General features: G+C 44.4%; 1 protein-coding gene across 1 annotated transcript in view; it reads left to right on the top strand.

Moving 5' to 3' along the window:
- DNAI1 (dynein axonemal intermediate chain 1) overlaps positions 1–17,145 on the top strand; it is a 77,333-nt gene that overhangs the window by 25,981 nt on the left and 34,207 nt on the right. The window contains exons 2-7 of the mRNA XM_066367792.1: positions 8,375–8,407; positions 9,761–9,859; positions 10,053–10,133; positions 15,692–15,818; positions 16,095–16,210; positions 16,465–16,584. Of these exons, the coding sequence (XP_066223889.1) occupies positions 8,375–8,407; positions 9,761–9,859; positions 10,053–10,133; positions 15,692–15,818; positions 16,095–16,210; positions 16,465–16,584 (576 nt within the window). The remainder of the gene's footprint in view (positions 1–8,374; positions 8,408–9,760; positions 9,860–10,052; positions 10,134–15,691; positions 15,819–16,094; positions 16,211–16,464; positions 16,585–17,145) is intronic.

Genomic DNA, 17,145 nt, shown 5'->3' with positions numbered 1-17,145 from the left:
TCCTGAATGCTGGGCTCTGAGTTAGGTGCTCTTCAAGCATTGTTTTGTTTTAGCTTCACAGCAACTCTGAGGAGAGCACTAATATTTTCAATAACTTATAGATGAGAGAGCTAGGATTAGAAAATAAATACCTTACTCAAGGTCTCACATATAGTTCATGGCAGAATCAAGAATCCAGCCACGGCTTACTCAAAAGCTTCAGCTTTATCTACTCTGGCTGGATAGCTCAGTTGGTTAGAGTGTCGGCCCAAGCACAGAGGTTGCTGGTTCAATCCCCAGTCAGGGGATCAATGTTTCTGTCTTTCTCTCTCTCTCTCTCTCCCTTCCTCTCTCTCTAAAATAAATTTAAAAAATTTTTTTCCTCTCTCTCTAAAATAAATTAAAAAAAATTTTTTTTTAAAGAACTTCAACTTTTAAACCCTATGCTGCCTTGCCTTCTGTAGCCTAATCTGAGAAAGGTCCCATAGAGTTGGTTTCTGCCCTCCTGGGCTTCTAGAGTGGCATGAGCCTGGTCTACTATCCCCTTTTTCTGAATTCTGAATTCTGCTAACACTGCATTACATTAATTGGAAATAAAAAACTCTTTAAATGTACTTTGTATATATGTACCACAGCTTTTTTATCCACTTGTCTTTTGATCGGCACTTGGGTTGCTTCCACAGTTTAGCTATTGTAAATGACTCTGTAATGAACATAGATAGGGGTGCATATAGTCTTTCAAATTAGTGTTTTGGGGTTCCTTTGGAAATATACCCAGAATTGGAATTATTACTGAGTCATAAGGCAGTTACTTTTTTGTTTGTTTTAAGTAAGAGGAGGGAAGATAGAGAGGCAGACTCTTGTACGTGCCCCGACCAGGATCCACCTGGCAACTCCCATCTGTGGCCGATGCTCAAATCAACTAAGCTATCGTCAGCACCTGAGGCTGACACTCGGACCAACCGAGCTATACTTAGCATCCAGAGCTGATGCTTGAACCACTCAAGCCACTGGCTACAGGAGAAGAAGAGAGAGAGAATGGAGAGAGTGAGGGAAAGAAAAGCAGAAGGTAGCTTCTCATGTGAGCCCTGATCAGGGATCAAACCCAGGAACTTTGCACACTGGACCAGTGCTCTAGCTACTGAGCCAACTGGTCAGAGCCCACTTGTATTTTTTTATTATTATTATTATTTTTATTCAGTGAGAGGAGGGGAGGCAGAGACAGACTCTTACATACACCCCGACTGGGATCCACCCGGCAAGCCCACTAGGGAGTGATGCTCTGCCCAGCTGGGGGTTGCTCTGTTGCTCAGCAAATTCTTCTTATCACCTGAGGCAGAGGCCATGGAGCTGTCCTCAGCACCTGGGCCAACTTGCTCCAGTTGAGCCATGGCTGTGGGAGGAAGAGAGAGAGAGAGAGAGAGAGAGAGAAGCAAGAGGGGGAGGGGTGAAGAAGCAGATGGTCACTTCTCCTGTGTTCCCTGACCGGGAATCAAACCTGGACATCCATATGCTGGGTGATGCTCTACCACTGAGCCAACCAGCCAGGGCCACACATATTCTTTCTTTTTTTCTTTTTTTCTTTATTTTTTATTCATTTTTAGAGAGGAGGGAGAGAGGTAGAGAGACAGAGAGAGAGAGAGAGAGAGAGAGAGAAGGGGGGAGGAGCTGGAAGCATCAACTCCCATATGTGCCTTGACCAGGCAAGCCCAGGGTTTTGAACCGGCGACCTCAGTATTTCCAGGTCGACACTTTATCCACTGCGCCACCACAGGTCAGGTGCCACACATATTCTTAAAGTAAGCAGATAGGTCATCTATTCCTCTCACTTTTTAAAATTTAGCAATACATGTTTGGAAAGCTTTCCATAACAACACATGCAAGTTTACGTCATTCTAAAAATATGCATAATATCCCATTCTATACCATAACTTACTTAACTAGACTTCTATTGAATATTTGGGTTTTTACATTTGAAAGTATTACAAATAATGCTACAGAGAGCAATTATGTACATACATCTTATGCATGAGTATGACTATTTCTATAGGGAAAATTCAAGAAGATGGAATTACTGAGTTGAAGGGTATCTGCATTTAAGTTTGGTGGGTATTCAAATAACCCTATAAGAAGCTTGTGTCTGTTGGCACTTCTAAAATAATGCCTCTTACCTTTAATCAAGTGTTTCAAAATTTAGAGATCTCTTCCACTACACTTACTGAGTGCCTTCTGTGTGCGTTAGACCCAGCACTAGGCTCAGGAATTTGAAATGCAGTCTGTGTAGTTAGAGGAAGATTTGTTGGTGAATTACTGCTCCTTTGGGACTAAGAGCTTTTACCCTTTCAGAAACAGGAAACTGCAAGCTGGTGAGGTATTTAGTTTCAATTTAGCTTAATGGAAACCTGTTAGTGAATTTTAAAATAAGGACCAAGACAACTGAAATGGTAAAGGAAGTCTCCTGGGCCTCAGACAGGAGGATGTAGCGTCTGTGGGTTTGCATGCTTCGAAGAGCCCTTCTTTCCAGGAACAGTCATGTTTCAGCATTGAACTCTTCAGTGGAAATGTGAGCTGTTGAAGGGTCTAGTCATTCCTATGGTGGGTGCTTCCTAGTAGGCAAAGGGCCATACAGATTCTATGTGGCTGAGGACAAAGCATGGGAATATAATACTGCCATTTATCATGTATTGAGCACAAACTCCTCTGGCCAGCCACCACTCTATGAACTTTATGTGCATCAACTCATTTAATCCTTCTAACAAGCCTATGGTTGTCTGAGACGGTGTTGTAAGGATGCCTATTGTAAAGGTTAGGATACTGAGGTTCAGAGAAAAGTAATTTTCCTGGAGTCATAGAACTAGAAAAGTGGGGACTCAAATCCAGGCATGGTTGATTTCAAAGCCTACATTTGGGCTTCACGGGTACATCTGATCACATACTTTAAAAAAAGTATTATATCTTCATGTTTAGGAATAGCTTAAGAATTTTTAACCCTGGCCAGTTGGCTCAGTGGTAGAGCGTTGACCCGGCATGTGGAAGTCCCAGGTTTGATTCTTGGCCAGGGCATACAGGAGAAGTGCCCATCTGCTTTTCCACCCTTCCCCCTCTCCTCTCTATCTCTCTCTTCCCCTCCCGCAGCCAAGGTTTCATTGGAGCAAAAGTTGGCCTGTGCACTAAGGATGGCTCTATAGCCTCCGCCTCAGGCACTGGAATGGAGCAATGCCCCAGATGGGCAAAGCATCACCCCCTGGTGAGCATGCTAGGTGGATCCCGGTTGGATGCATGTGGGAGTCTGTCTGTCTGCTTCCCCGCTTCTCACTTTGGAAAAATACAAAAAGAAAAAAAAGAATTTTTGATCTTCTTACCCTTTAAAATATGCTCAGGGACATAAAATATGCTTATTCTATTATATGGGTCATATACCAAAAACAGTTCTAAGTGTAAATTAATGTCTAATAGGTGCCAATAATAATCATCTGTTACATTGATCAGAATTTTTCTTTTCTTTTTTTTTTTTATTTTGTATTTTTCTGGAGTTGGAAACGGGGAAGCAGTCAGACAGACTCCCGCATGCGCCCAAGCGGGATCCACCTGGCATGCCCACCAGGGGGCAATGCTCTGCCCATCTGGGGCGTTGCTCTGTTGCAACCAGGGCCATTCTAGCGCCTGAGGCAGAGGCCATGTAGCCATCCTCAGTGCCCAGGCCAACTTTGCTCCAATGGAGCCTTGGCTGTGGGAGGGGAAGAGAGAGACAGAGAAGAAGGAGAGGGGGAGGGGTGGAGAAGCAGATGGGCGCTTCTCCTGTGTGCCCTGGCCGGGAATCAAACCCAGGACTCCTGCATGCCAGGCCGACGCTCTACCACTGAGCCAACTGGCCAGGGCCCCAGAAGTTTTATTTTCATAACACCCTCTCAACAGCTGTAGGAGGAAAAGAGTCAGAGATGAGGTAGATGGTATGTTAGGGAACTTGGGACTTATCTTATAGCTGGTGGGGAGCCTTTGGAGGCTTTAAATCAGGAGAATGACATGATCAAATTTCTTTTAGGAAGATCACTTGTATATAGTGATTAGTTTGGGTTCAGATCCTGGTTATTGTTGGGTCAGTTACCTGATCTCTCTATGCCTCAGTTCCCTCATCTGTAAAATACAAATAATGAAAGTTTCTATCCTGTAAGGTGTTTGTGAAGATTAAATGAGATAATTTAAAAAGGAAGTAAATTACTTAGTAAGTGACTGGCCCGGAGTAAGTACTCAATAGTTGAAAATGATGATAATGGTATAATTATTAGGGTAAAGAAAAACAGGAGTCAGAAAGATCAAATGTAGTTAGGCAAGAGATAGATAGTAAGGTTCTGAATTAAGAGGAGTATAATTGGAGAGGCTAGTTAGGAAAGATATTGAAGAGAATTTTTAGATGTTGAAATATGATGCTAATGGGAGAGTAAGGAAAAGGCAGGTATCTTTGATGGCTCCCAATTTCCAATCTGGGTGACTAAATGGATAGTGGTGCACTGCGTGAGATAGGAAATAGTAGGGGAAAAAATGAAAGTTCGGGTTGGAAAAATAATATAGTGATTGGGGTGGGAAAAGAACATAATGAGGTCAGTTTTTAAGATGTTGAGTTTGAGTATTGTATCATCAATTTAAATGTGAGATTCTGGGAAGTTTAAGCTACAGAAATGTATTTGAGCTTCATCATAAGGTAGGAGATGAAGTTGTGGGTGGGAATATTTTACACACTCCCCAAAGGAGGAGTATGTGAAATAAGAAGACTGTGGGGTCTAGCATATATTCCTGGAGGGGTCAAGGATATTGAGAGGAACTACTGGAGAGTTTGGTGACATGGAAATGAAGTTGGAGAAGTTTCAAGAAAGAGCAAGGGAGACCTCAGCAATGTCAGTTCCTGTAAGAGAACTGAGAAGTGACTACTGGGTAGCTGTGTTGTTACCATTTGCTGCCCTTAGGGTGCTCAAACTAAAATCTATAACTATAAGAATAGAAAAATGGCCTGAGCAGGCGGTGGCGCAGTGGATAGAGCATTAGACTGGAATGCAGAGAACCCAGGTTCGTGACCCTGAGGTCACCAGATTGAGCGTGGGCTCATCTGGTTTGAGCAAAAAGCCCACCAGCTTGAACCCAAGGTTGTTGGCTCCAGCAAGGGGTTACTCAGTCTGCTGAAGGCTCATGGTCAGGGCACATATGAGAGAGCAATCAATGAACAACTAAGATGTGGCAACGCGCAATGAAAAACTAATGATTGATGCTTCTCATCTCTCTCCGTTCCTGTCTGTCTGTCCCTGTCTATCCCTCTCTCTCTCTCTCTGAAAAACAAAAACAAAAACAAAAACAAAAGAATAGAAAAATGCTCTACTCTAAGGAGTTCAAGCTGGGACATCTATTATCCCACTGGTCACCTGGGTTAATTTGACTACCATGGTAGTCAGGGAGGCAGGGGTGATTCCTCTTCCTGCATCACTCTTTGGCCAAATAGAATGACCTCTCCAAGAGTAGAGAACCTTCTTTGGTTAATAGTACAAGAATGGTGAACCGTCCTTGCTAGACACTCCAAGCTACCTCCTATCTGTACTGCAGTATTGTTTGTTTGTTTTTGTTTTTTATAATACTGTCCCGTTTGCAGACCAAATTCCAAAGACAACAGAATGTCTATTTGACCAGTTCTTGTGGGGGTGATGGAAGGGGGGCACAGGTGTGCTCAAAGTGAGGAAAGGAAAAGTAGAGGGGAGTAGGAGAAAGGTGATAACATGCCAGGGTTAGATGAAGGACTAGCAGAGGATAGTCGGGTAGGGTTTTGTTAGTCAGAGACAGTGGGAGCCAGAGGGGGAGGGGAAGAGGGCATTTCTTGGAAGAAGGAATGATAAAAGCAAAAATGTAGAGGTGGGAAAGTATAGGCCAAGCTCAGGAAATGTGAGTAGCCTCACTGCTTCTCAAAGTCCTAGCACATGAAGGGTGGGAGAGCAGGCTGGAATGGAGACTTGTGGCCAGATGATAGACTTCTGAGGGCCAGGGCAGGGAGTTGGGGCTTTCTTCCCCTGTGGTTTGACGGCTTCTGGGAGGAATCATCAAAAGCTTTTCAGGAATTCAGGCTTGTCTGTCTCAGGCGTCTCCGTCTGGAAGACCAAGGGCCCAAAGTGGCAGCCTGACATTCAATCTCCTACACCATGGTTGGGAAGTCAGGGCTGTAGCTGATTTCATTGGCCTGTTTTGCATTTATTATAGTATGGCTTTTATAGTGTGTTAATTGAAATATTTCCAACTGCCAAAAACAATTATACTCAAATTGCCTTGTCAGTTCTTTTATTGCCAGATAAATGTTTTACAGACATATTTATGAGGGTAGTGGTAACTGGATCTCATTTTCTATTTAAGGCTGGCAGTTTGTGTTGGGATTGGCCCTCCAGTGCTCTGATGTGGGCCAGAAAGCTGTTGGGCATTGTAGTGCTTCCATCTCGTTACTGTAGAGATCGGAGGCTCCTCAAAGGAAAGTAACTTTCTGGCTCGTGTGGCTTAGCCGCAGAGAAGGGTTCCCTTCACTGGAAACCTTGGTAACCTGGCAGAAATCTGAATCCTGCTGTCTGCCCTACCAGCAACAATCCCAGCTCAAGCTGAGACATACTCTACTCTCGCCCTGGAGTCCCCTTTCTCCCCTCCACCACCAAAACCTCTCCCACAGACCCAATCATGTAAGGGCTATAAGAGCTCCTTTAGTCAAACTCCTTCACTTTGCATTTGGGAAAGTGAGGCCCAGAGACTTCCCCAAGAGCACACAGGTAGTCAGTGAAAGGTCTCTTTCCCATGTGCCATGCTGCCACCAACATGGGCCTTTTAGCTTTGCCATGCTGCCACCAACATGGGCCTTTTAGACGCTTTTTCTAAGAGCTCTGCTCCCACATTTCCAGCCTTCACTGATCTTCTTGTTTGATTATCTGAAACACCTATTGTTCTGTATAGATACTGCAGGGTTTTTGTTTGTTTGGTAGAACATTTTACTGTCTCTGTCACTGTTCTCTTGTTGTTGTACATACTGAGTTCTTCTGAAAAGCCCTTCTGAAAAACATTTTCTCTACCTGGACACCCTAGTTGTCCTTTGATAGCCAGCTAAGAAATTGCCACCTCTGGAAACCTTTCTTGTGCACCTCTGGCTGGGTAGGTGCCTCCATGCACTCTTACAGCACCCTCTGCATACATATCTCTATAGCTGGCCAGAACAGGCTTTCAAAGGAACATATGCTGGGTGAGGGAGGGAGCGAGTGAGTAAATGATAAGCATTGATCATACTCTTCTGTCCTCCATGCTCCCTGAGCAAACTGGGATAGGGACCTCATCCCTCTTCATCTTTGTCCCACTGTTTAGGTTAGTACCTGACACATAAATAGATGATCAACAAATGTTTATCAGGTTGAATTGAGCATGCTGCTCTTGGGAACATAACAATTGTGCATTTAGAACTGGAAGGTCATCAGATCCAATCCCGTGCATTTTACTAATGAGGACACTGAGGCCCGGAGAGGAAAAATACTTTTCCCAGGATCATGATTGCTGATGGGATTGATGGCACTCATTCATTTATTCAACAAGTATTTTTGAACACCTACTGTATTATGAGACAGCAGTGTACAAAACAAACTACTTGCTTGTAAAGAACTTAACATTCACCCCAAAGAAATGTTTAGGAAATAATCTGCCCTTAAAATCTCTTAATGCCTACTACAGAGCTGAGCACTTAAAATATGCTTTTAAAAAATGTTGCAAAAAAAAAAAATGTTGCAAATTGCCTGACCAAGCAGTGGTGCAGTGGATAGAGTGTCGGACTGGGATGCAGAGGACCCAGGTTCAAGACCCCAAGGTTGCCAGCTTGAGTGTGGGCTCATCTGGCTTGAGAAAAAAAAAAAAAAAAAGTTCACCAGCTTGGACCCAAGGTCGCTGGCTTGAGCAAAGGGTTACTAGGTCTGCTGAAGGCCCGTGGTCAAGGCACATATGAGAAAGCAGTCAATGAACAACTAAGGTGTCGCAACAAAAAACTGATAATTGATGCTTCTCATCTCTCTCCATCCCTATATATTGCTCTCTCTGACTCTCTCCCTGTGTACAAAAAAAATAAAAATAAAAAATGATGCAAATAACACATGCCCAGTGCTAAGTTACCTGGTTGCTCTGAATGGTTCAGTCCTACTGAAGGTGGAATGGGGTTGCCTCAGATACAGGACCTCCTTGGCTGGGCTAAGAAGCACATGTTGCCAGTGGGAGGACTATTTTTGTGACAATGAAGCTCAATGTCCCTTCTCTGCAAGGTCCCTGGGCAGAAGCCTCCCAATGATAGTGTTTCTGATATCCCCATGGAGAATTTAATGTGATTTACCCTCTGTTTCCATTCTTTCAGAGCCTCGCTGTGGGCAGAGGAGCCAGGAAGAGAGTAAGTACTGAAATCACCACCATCTCTCAGCAAGAGGCTAATAACACTTTTTCTCTTGGAAATAGCAGCTATATATTTTTTAGAAAATTCAAATTAGCAAAAAGAACATTAAAATCACTCTTAAACTACCACCCCTGGAAACCTCTTAGTTAATATTGTAATATTATATCCTCCCAGATATTTCTATGCATATATAAAAAATTACATATATTTATTTTTAAATGGAATTTCCAACTGTATATGTTATTGTATAATCTGCTTTTTTACATGATATATAAATATTTAGAATAATTTTCATATCAATAAATATACTTTTATGACATCTTTTAAAATTACTATATAGTATTTTAGCATATGTTCCTTAAGACCATGGCATAATCAGTTCAACCAGGCCTCACTCGTTGTGCATTTACATGTTCCTTTTTTTCCACTATTACAGTCAATTCTCCAACAAACATTCAGGCATTTACATCTTTGGACATACCTTTAGTTATCTCTTTAATATAAATTTCTATGCATAGAAATCTGAGTCAAAGAGTATAAACACTTATTAGGCTTTTGGTAAATATCTCCAAATAGCTCTTTAGAAAGGTAGTGCTAATTTATGGGTGCCCGTTTTCTTACAACCTCACCAACACTGTCTATTAGCTTTGTTTGGTTGGTTTTATTTTCATTTGGCTTTTTTGTTCTTGTTGTTTTTTAGTTTTTACAGGTTTTATCATGAAAACTGCATCATTTTATTTTGTACATATCTAATTGCTTGTGACAGTGAATATTGTTACTTTGTCGTGGGCACATTGGCATGGTGTTTAACTGTCTATCAGGGAAAGGAAAGACTTCTAGTCCTTGATTTTTTTTGCTCCAAGGATCAGATGGGATTGTGAGGCTTAAAGTGACTAAGGACTGAGAACATTGCTGTGAGATTAAATTTAAGGTGGCAAATTGGAAGGTAAAATATGAATGAAAGTTGAAAGAACAGCTGGGCATCCTTTCATAATGCATAATGCCCTATCGCTGGCAGCTGATACTGGCCATCAGCTTCCAGGCTGTGTGGGAGGCACTAGGGAGGAGCCAGTTTTTCTGGTGCACTACGGGAGCCAAAGGCCCACCACAATGTCCCAGCTAAGCCCTGACCCCCAGGGCTGGGATGGCCTTGATCTTTCAGGCAATGAGAACTCTGTCCTGAGTAGTTCCTTTGGACTTTTTCATGAGTAGTCTGTTATACATTTTGTATTTTATATATCAGGGAAGAGCTTGGCTCCTGGAATTTCTGAATGAAGGAGCTTCCTGTAGAATGCTCACTTGTCCAAGCAGATCCTACATTCGTGATCCTCACATGAGATTTTTGTCCAGGATGAAGATTTGGGGACTGAAGTAGGGGAAGGGGCAGATGAATGGGCCCAGTCCAAAGCCATGGTCAAACCCTCTGACCAGTTGGAGTTGACTGATGCGGTGAGTAAGTAGCATCCTACTTTTACTCTGTCTACCTCCTCACGCCTGAGAGTGTGTTCTTCCATAGTACTGATTAGGAGCCTGCACAGAACCTGGGCATGAGATGTCTGTTGACATCCTGGGGGGTCCTCCCAAGCCTCAGAGGGGGTTGGGGGCTCTCCATGTATGACCCTCTTGGGATTTTTTTCCTTAGGAGCTAAAGGAGGAGTTCACCCGAATTCTTACAGCCAACAACCCACATGCACCCCAGAATATCGTGAGGTACAGCTTTAAAGTAAGTCATCCCCTCTGGGACAGTTGCTGCTAGGTGCTCCTTGGCTGGCAGTGACTTGCTGCATTGCAAAACCTCTTGGCTGTTAGAGAGATTACCTTTAAACTGAGGCTTTTGGCTGGAACTCTAAGATTTTACATGAAGTTTCCCAGAGATTTTTGAAAACAAAAATTCTTTTTTGAAAGAGAGTCAGGAGAGAGAGACAGGAACATCGAGCTGCTTCTGTATGTGCCCTGACTGAGGAATGTAACTGTCGACCTCTGCGCTTGGGGATGACATTTCAACCAACCAAGCTATCTGGCCAGGGCTTAATTTTTTATTTATTTATTTTTTAGAGACAGAGAGAAGAAAGGAGAGAGAGGGGAGGGGGAAGGAAAGCATTAATTTGTTGTTCCACTCAGTCATGCATTCATTGGTTGCTTCTTATGTATGCACTGACCAGGGATTGAACATGCAACCTTGTCATTTCCGGGTGATGCTCTTAACTGACTAAGCTAACTGACCAGGGCACTAAAATTTCTTTATAAATCTTCCTTGCAGGCTTGCTAATTGCTTTGTGTTAAGTGCCCTGCAGAGCCACTCTTTTCAAGAATCCTAAAGTCAGACATTTGGTTAGAAAAATACTTTCTAATACGTATAACATGTTTTCTATTAATAGCAACTATTGGGTCTTTGGAAGCTAGATGGTCTTCTAGCCAGACAACTGGGTGGAATACAGACTTCCCTCCAGACAAGGAACTAACTGCCCTTTCCCCCATCATTTCTGCCTGGGAGGAAGCCCCAGTAGGCTGTTCTCAATGTCTCTTGATATCACATTCAGGGAGACAGCTGACTCTATCATGTCCTTCCCTTAGTACATGTGGTATAAGCACTTCTCACTTAGTAGACATAAGTGGCACATCTTTAAGGGGGACAACGCTGTTTCAGCCATAGCAAAGTCATCTTCTAGGAGTACTATCTGAAGAAAATTTTCAAGTACAATTTGGGCTGAGGTGGAAGTTGTGTGTGTGTGTGTGTGTGTGTGTGTGTGTGTGTGTGTGTGTGTGTGTGTGTATTTTTCCAAAGTTAGAAGCCAGGAGGCAGTCAGACTTCCACATGCTCCCTACCGGGATCCAACCAGCATGCCCACCAGGGGGCGATGCTTGGCCCATCTGGGGCATTGCTTTGCTGTAACAAGAACCATTCTAGCGCCTGAGGTGGAGGCCATGGAGCTGTCCTCAGTGCTCAGGCCAACTTTGCTCCAGTGGTGCCTTGGCTGTGGGAGAGGAAGAGAGAGATAGAGAGGAAGAAGAGAGGGAAGGCTGGAGAAGCAGATGGGTGCTTCTCCTGTGTGCCCTGGCTGGGAATCGAACCCAGGACTTTCACATGCTGGACCGATGCTCTACCACTGAGCCAACTGGCTAGGGCCGGAAGTGTGTTTTTTTAAATTTTATTATCTTAAGATTTATTTGTTTCATGCTTAGGTCCTATATTAGACCTTTTACATACCATATCTCAAATAATCCTTAGTTTTCTTTGCTATAGGACCTATTTTTATCTTTATTTTTTGGAAGCTGAGATTAAACTAGATAAAACAAATTATAAAAGTTGCATAGCTGGGATTCAAAACAAGATTTGAACGACTTTAACTCCAAAGCAACATTATACTGCTTCTTTAAGTATATATAATTATTCTGAATATATAATAGAAACCCCTGGTACAAATTTCAAGAATCAAAAGAATAATGATAATTAATTAAACCTCCCCGCACCCTGTCCCTTTCCCTGGAGACCACCACTATTAATAGTTTCTTTCTTTAAAAAACAAAACAATGCCTGACCAGGCGGTGGCGCAGTGGATAGAGCGTTGAACTGGGATGCGGAAGGATCCAGGTTCGAGACCCCAAGGTCGCCAGCTTGAGCGTGGGCTCATCTGGTTTGAGCAAAAAGCTCACTGGCTTGGACCCAAGGTCGCTGGCTCCAGCAGGGGGTTACTCGGTCTGCTGAAGGCCCACGGTCAAGGCACATATGAGAAAGCAATCAATGAACAACTAAGAAGTCGCAATGCACAACGAGAAACTAATGATTGATGCTTCTCATCTCTCTCTGTTCCTGTCTGTCTGTCCCTGTCTATCTCTGCCTCTGTAAAAAACAAAAACAAACAACCAAAAAAAAAAACAAGCCTGACCGGGTGGTGGCACAGTGGATAAAGCATCGGAGTGAGACGTGAAGGACCCAGGTTCGAAACCCTGAAGTTGCCAGCTTGAGCACGGGCTCATCTGGTTTGAGCAAGGCTCACCAGCTTGAGCCCAAGGTCTCTGGCTTGAGCAAGAGATCCCTTGGTCTGCTAAAGCCCCCCAGTCAAGGCACCTATGAGAAAGCAATCAATAAACAACTAAGGTGCTGCAAGAGAGTTGATGCTTCTCATATCTCTCCCTTCCTGTCTGTCTGTCTCTATCTGTCCCTCTCTCTGTTTCTGTCACAAAAAATAAAAATAAGTAAATAAATAACAAAACAGTTTTATTGAGATATAATTCACATATCATATAATCACTCATTTCAAGTGTACAATCCAATAGATTTTAGGATATTTACAGTTTGTGCAACTATCACCACCATCAATTTTAGAACATTTCACTTTCCCCAGAAGAACCCCTGTATTTTTTAGCTGTCACTCCCTACTCCTCCATCCCTTCCATCCTTAGGTTACTACGGGTACATTTTTCATCTCTATACATTTGCCTGTTTTAAACATTTTCTATAAAAGCAATTATGCAATAGGTGGTCTTTTTGACTGGCTTTTTTCGCTTAGCAAGTGGTTAAGGTTCGTCCATGTTGTAATATGTATCCATACTTCATTTCTTTTTATTGTCAAATTTTTCATTGTATAAAGATGTCGTATTTTATCAATTCATAAGTTGATAGAAATTTAGATTGTTTTTGCCTTTTGGCTATCATGAACAATGCTGCTATGAACATTTGTTTTGAACAGTTTCTCGAACACACTGCTTCTTATTTCAGATTAAGTATTCGGTCCCTTCACAAAGAGGTTGGAGCAATTACAGATATAGTTATAGTTCCTGGGAGGTTTCATTCCTGAGTTGTGCTAACGGCCTCCCTTGGGCAGCCCATAAAGGGGCAGAAGGAAGCTGCCTTGCCCTCCATGGGCTTATACTGGAGTGTGGTGCACTCTGTGGGCTCCTGTACTTCTGACATTTGAAAGAAGGTCTCTAGGATTCGGTGTGCTGGCCATGGGAGGCTTGCTACAGACAGAGGATTGTCGCTCCCTTGTGGGTGTCAGTGTACTGCTCTTGCTCTCTGGGAAGCCTCCTTATCAGAAAAAAATCCTTTGAGTCAACTTCCAACTGAGTAGCCCTAAACTCCCAGATAAGCTCACCTTACCCAACCTTCTAACAGCCTCCCAGGCCCGCCTGGCATCCTCCCACAGAGCTGGGCTCCATCTCATTGGTCCTTCACTGAGATTCAAGAGCTTTAGATCTCCAAAGCTACTATATAACCTTGAAGTTCTGGAGTGGGGAGGCAGATGGTTCAGATCTAGGCATGGCTCTTCTTTTTTCATAGAACAATGGAGTCTGAATTCCATCCCTAAACTAAAAAGGAATTCTATCCCTAGTCACTGGTGGGGACAGAGTAGAGATAAAATCTCAAATGACAACTGTATGGTTCCCATGAGAATCTCCATCATCATAATAATAGTTACTATTTTTATTGAGCACTTATTATGTGTCAGATACTATGTTAACAGATTGTTTTTATTATTTTCAAGTTGTTTTGTTTTTTTGTTTGTTTTGTTTTTTGTATTTTTCTGAAGCTGGAAACAGGGAGAGACAGTCAGACAGACTCCCGCATGCGCCCGACCAGGATCCACCCGGCATGCCCACCAGGGGCGACGCTCTGCCCACCAGGGGGTGATGCTCTGCCCCTCCGGGACGTCGCTCTGCTGTGACCAGAGCCACTCTAGCGCCTGGGGCAGAGGCCAAGGAGCCATCCCCAGCGCCCGGGCCATCTTTGCTCCAATGGAGCCTTGGCTGCGGGAGGGGAAGAGAGAGACAGAGAGGAAGGAGGGGGGGGTGGAGAAGCAAATGGGCGCTTCTCCTATGTGCCCTGGCCGGGAATCAAACCCGGGTCCCCCACACGCCAGGCCGACGCTCTACCGCTGAGCCACCGGCCAGGGCCGTTTTTATTATTTTCAATTATCCTGAAAATTAAGTATTATTACCCTCATTTTACACATGGGTAAATTAAAGCATGGAGTGGTGAAGTCCAAGGTCCTATGGATAATAGAGGAAGAATCAGGATTTGAGTTCAATTCTGCCTACTTTCACAGACCCTACTCTTAGCCACAGCGCTGTCGCATTGCCCCATCCAAGTTACTGAGAGAGGAAAGGTTTTGTGGTGAATTTTTAAGACAGAGCTTCCCAACTTCTGTGCAGAAATAGTGATCTTTTCAGCCTTTCAGGGGCAGGTGGGTCTGGTACAGCTGGAGCCCATGGGCTGGTTTCCTCTGTAGGTACATTGTGTCTATTCAAAAATGATGTTGAAGAAGGGATGAACCAGGTGGTTTCACCTTTAAGCTTAGCCTTGCTTCTCATTTACTGTGTGACCTGAACAAGTGCCAAGCTCCAACTTCTTCTAGATTTCTGTGGTCCTCTTATATGGAACAGGGGAACTGGGGACTTGGTGTTTCTGAGGCTTTGTCCAGTCCTGCCATCCACTGAGTGCATTGGAGAGAAGACCAGGCCGGGTATGTTTGATGACTGTGTGACCTGCCCTGGGGTGGTGACTATGTATGACCTGAGGTGTGTGGTGAAACAGGTGAGTCAGGATCCCTTGGCATAGATGTGGGAGCCAGCAAGATAGGTAAATCCAGAACTGCTTAAAGCTGGAAAAAGAAAGCATTTAAAAATATATCTTTAGCCTGACCAGGCAGTGGCATGGTGGATAGAGCATCGGACTGGGATGCAGAGGACCCAGGTTCAAAACCCCAAGGTCACCAGCTTGACAACGGGCTCATCTGGCTTGAGCATGGGATCATAGACATAACCCCATGGTCGCTGGCTTTAGCCCAAATGTCGCTGGCTTGAAACCCAAGGTCTCTGGCTTGAACAAGGGGTCACTTGCTTTGCTGTAGCCCCCTGGTCAAGGCACATATGAGAAAGCAATCAATGAACAATTAAAGAGACTAAGGAGCCGCAATGAAGAATTCATGCTTCTCATCTCTCCCTTCTTGTCTGTCTGTCCCTTTCTGACCCTCTCTCTGTCTCTCTCCATCTCTGTCACACACACACACACACACACACACACACACACACACACACACACACACAAAATTTAAGAAATATATATATCTTAATGAGAAATTCAAAGAAAATAAACATTATTCCATTTTCCTCCTCTTCTTTACCTGGAATGCAATGAAAACTTCAGGCTAACTGAGGATATGGTGAGTTATAGTTCTGTTAATAGTTGGATTGTCTTAGGCCTTAGAGAATGAAGGCAACTACATTCTGACTCCAGCCCTTTTGAGGACCCCGGTCTGACTCAGCCCCCTCTTTTCTTAGGAAGGCACATATAAGCTTATTGGCTTTGTAAACCAACTGGCAGTTCACTACACGCAGGTTGGGAACCTGATCCCCAAAGACTCGGATGAAGGACGGCGGCAGCACTACCGTGATGAGTTAGTAGCAGGTAGGCCTCTAGGCCGGCCTGAGGCTGCAGCCTGGTCCCCTTTCTCTGGTCACTCTAGGGAGTAGATTGCTAAGCCAGAAATTTGCAGAGTATCTACTTATATAAAATCCAACAGCTGGCTGCCCTGGATAGGTCTGGGAGCTAACCCATGAGGCTCAGGCCAAGGAGAACCCTGGAGCAGGCGGGTTTAGTAGGGCAGCAACCTAGAAGGCCTGCCCTGCCAGGGGACGGGGAAGTGGGCCTGGACTTTGAGCTCAACAGCAATATCCTACCAAGGTTCTCAGGAGTCTGCCAAGTTGCTGTTTGCAGAAACAGAGGTCCATGAAGAAGAAGAAGAACCCAAGGAAGCAGAAGCTGAAGCTGGGAGTCAAACAGATATGCCTGCAGCTGAGGTACAGGATAGTATTGCTCTCCAGCCTGCCCCTTCCCGCGTCAGCTGTGGATGGAGGCTTTAGGACTGACTCATTGCGGGTGGGAGCTGAAAGTGAGAGGGTAGAGGCTGCAGGTGCCAATGCCTCTGGCATCATCGCCCTCTCTCACTGCCATCCTACTCCAGAACATGATTTCTCCCCACTCCCAATTCCCTACCACCTTTTTCTCATGGCTGAGTTCTGGTCCTGTGGGTCTTCCCCCCCCCCCCCCCCAGGCAGCTGACAAAGTGACTGAAGAAGAATTGATGACTCCTAAGCAGCCCAAGGAGCAAAAGCTCACCAACCAGTTCAACTTCAGCGAGAGAGCCTCACAGACGTTCAACAATCCTCTCCGGGTAGAGCAGCCCCTCCCCCCCCCGGCCCCTTTACCTCCCAACTCTGCACTGTGCATGGGAGGAAAGAAGCAGACCTAACCCCAGCCCCAGCAGCCTGGCAGGATGACAGAGTAGATGCCATGGCTACTCTTTCCAAGGAGAGCAGGGAGCGTGTGTTCAGTCCCTGTAAGTCATCTGGGCAGGAGTTCAGAGGAAGTAACAAGGAGACTGAAACCCTCCACTGAGACAGTGAAACTTGAATTGGCCTTGAAGAAGAGTTCAGGACGGGGGAAGAGACAGGAGGCTAGAATGTGCCAGGAAGATGGGGCTAAGAGCCAGCTTGGCCAAAGTTGATAGTCTCTGTGATAGACTAGCTGGAAAAGACTAGAAAAGTTTCGTGGCTCATAAATATGGATAACCCTGAGTACCAGGCTGAAGAACCGCTCAGGATTTCAGGTGAGAGACTCACATGTATAAGGCAGTATTCAACATAATGAATCTGTGAGTGGGCAGAGGTCTACAGGGTGTGTTTTTGGAAGTTCTTAATCACCCTCTGTAAGTCCCTATGCTGACATTTGGTAA

Source organism: Saccopteryx leptura, chromosome 2 (genome assembly GCF_036850995.1).
Source record: "Saccopteryx leptura isolate mSacLep1 chromosome 2, mSacLep1_pri_phased_curated, whole genome shotgun sequence".
Taxonomy (NCBI): Eukaryota; Metazoa; Chordata; class Mammalia; order Chiroptera; family Emballonuridae; genus Saccopteryx; species Saccopteryx leptura.
The sequence above is the reverse complement of the archived record's forward strand: the minus strand, read 5'-3'. Positions and strand labels throughout refer to the sequence as shown.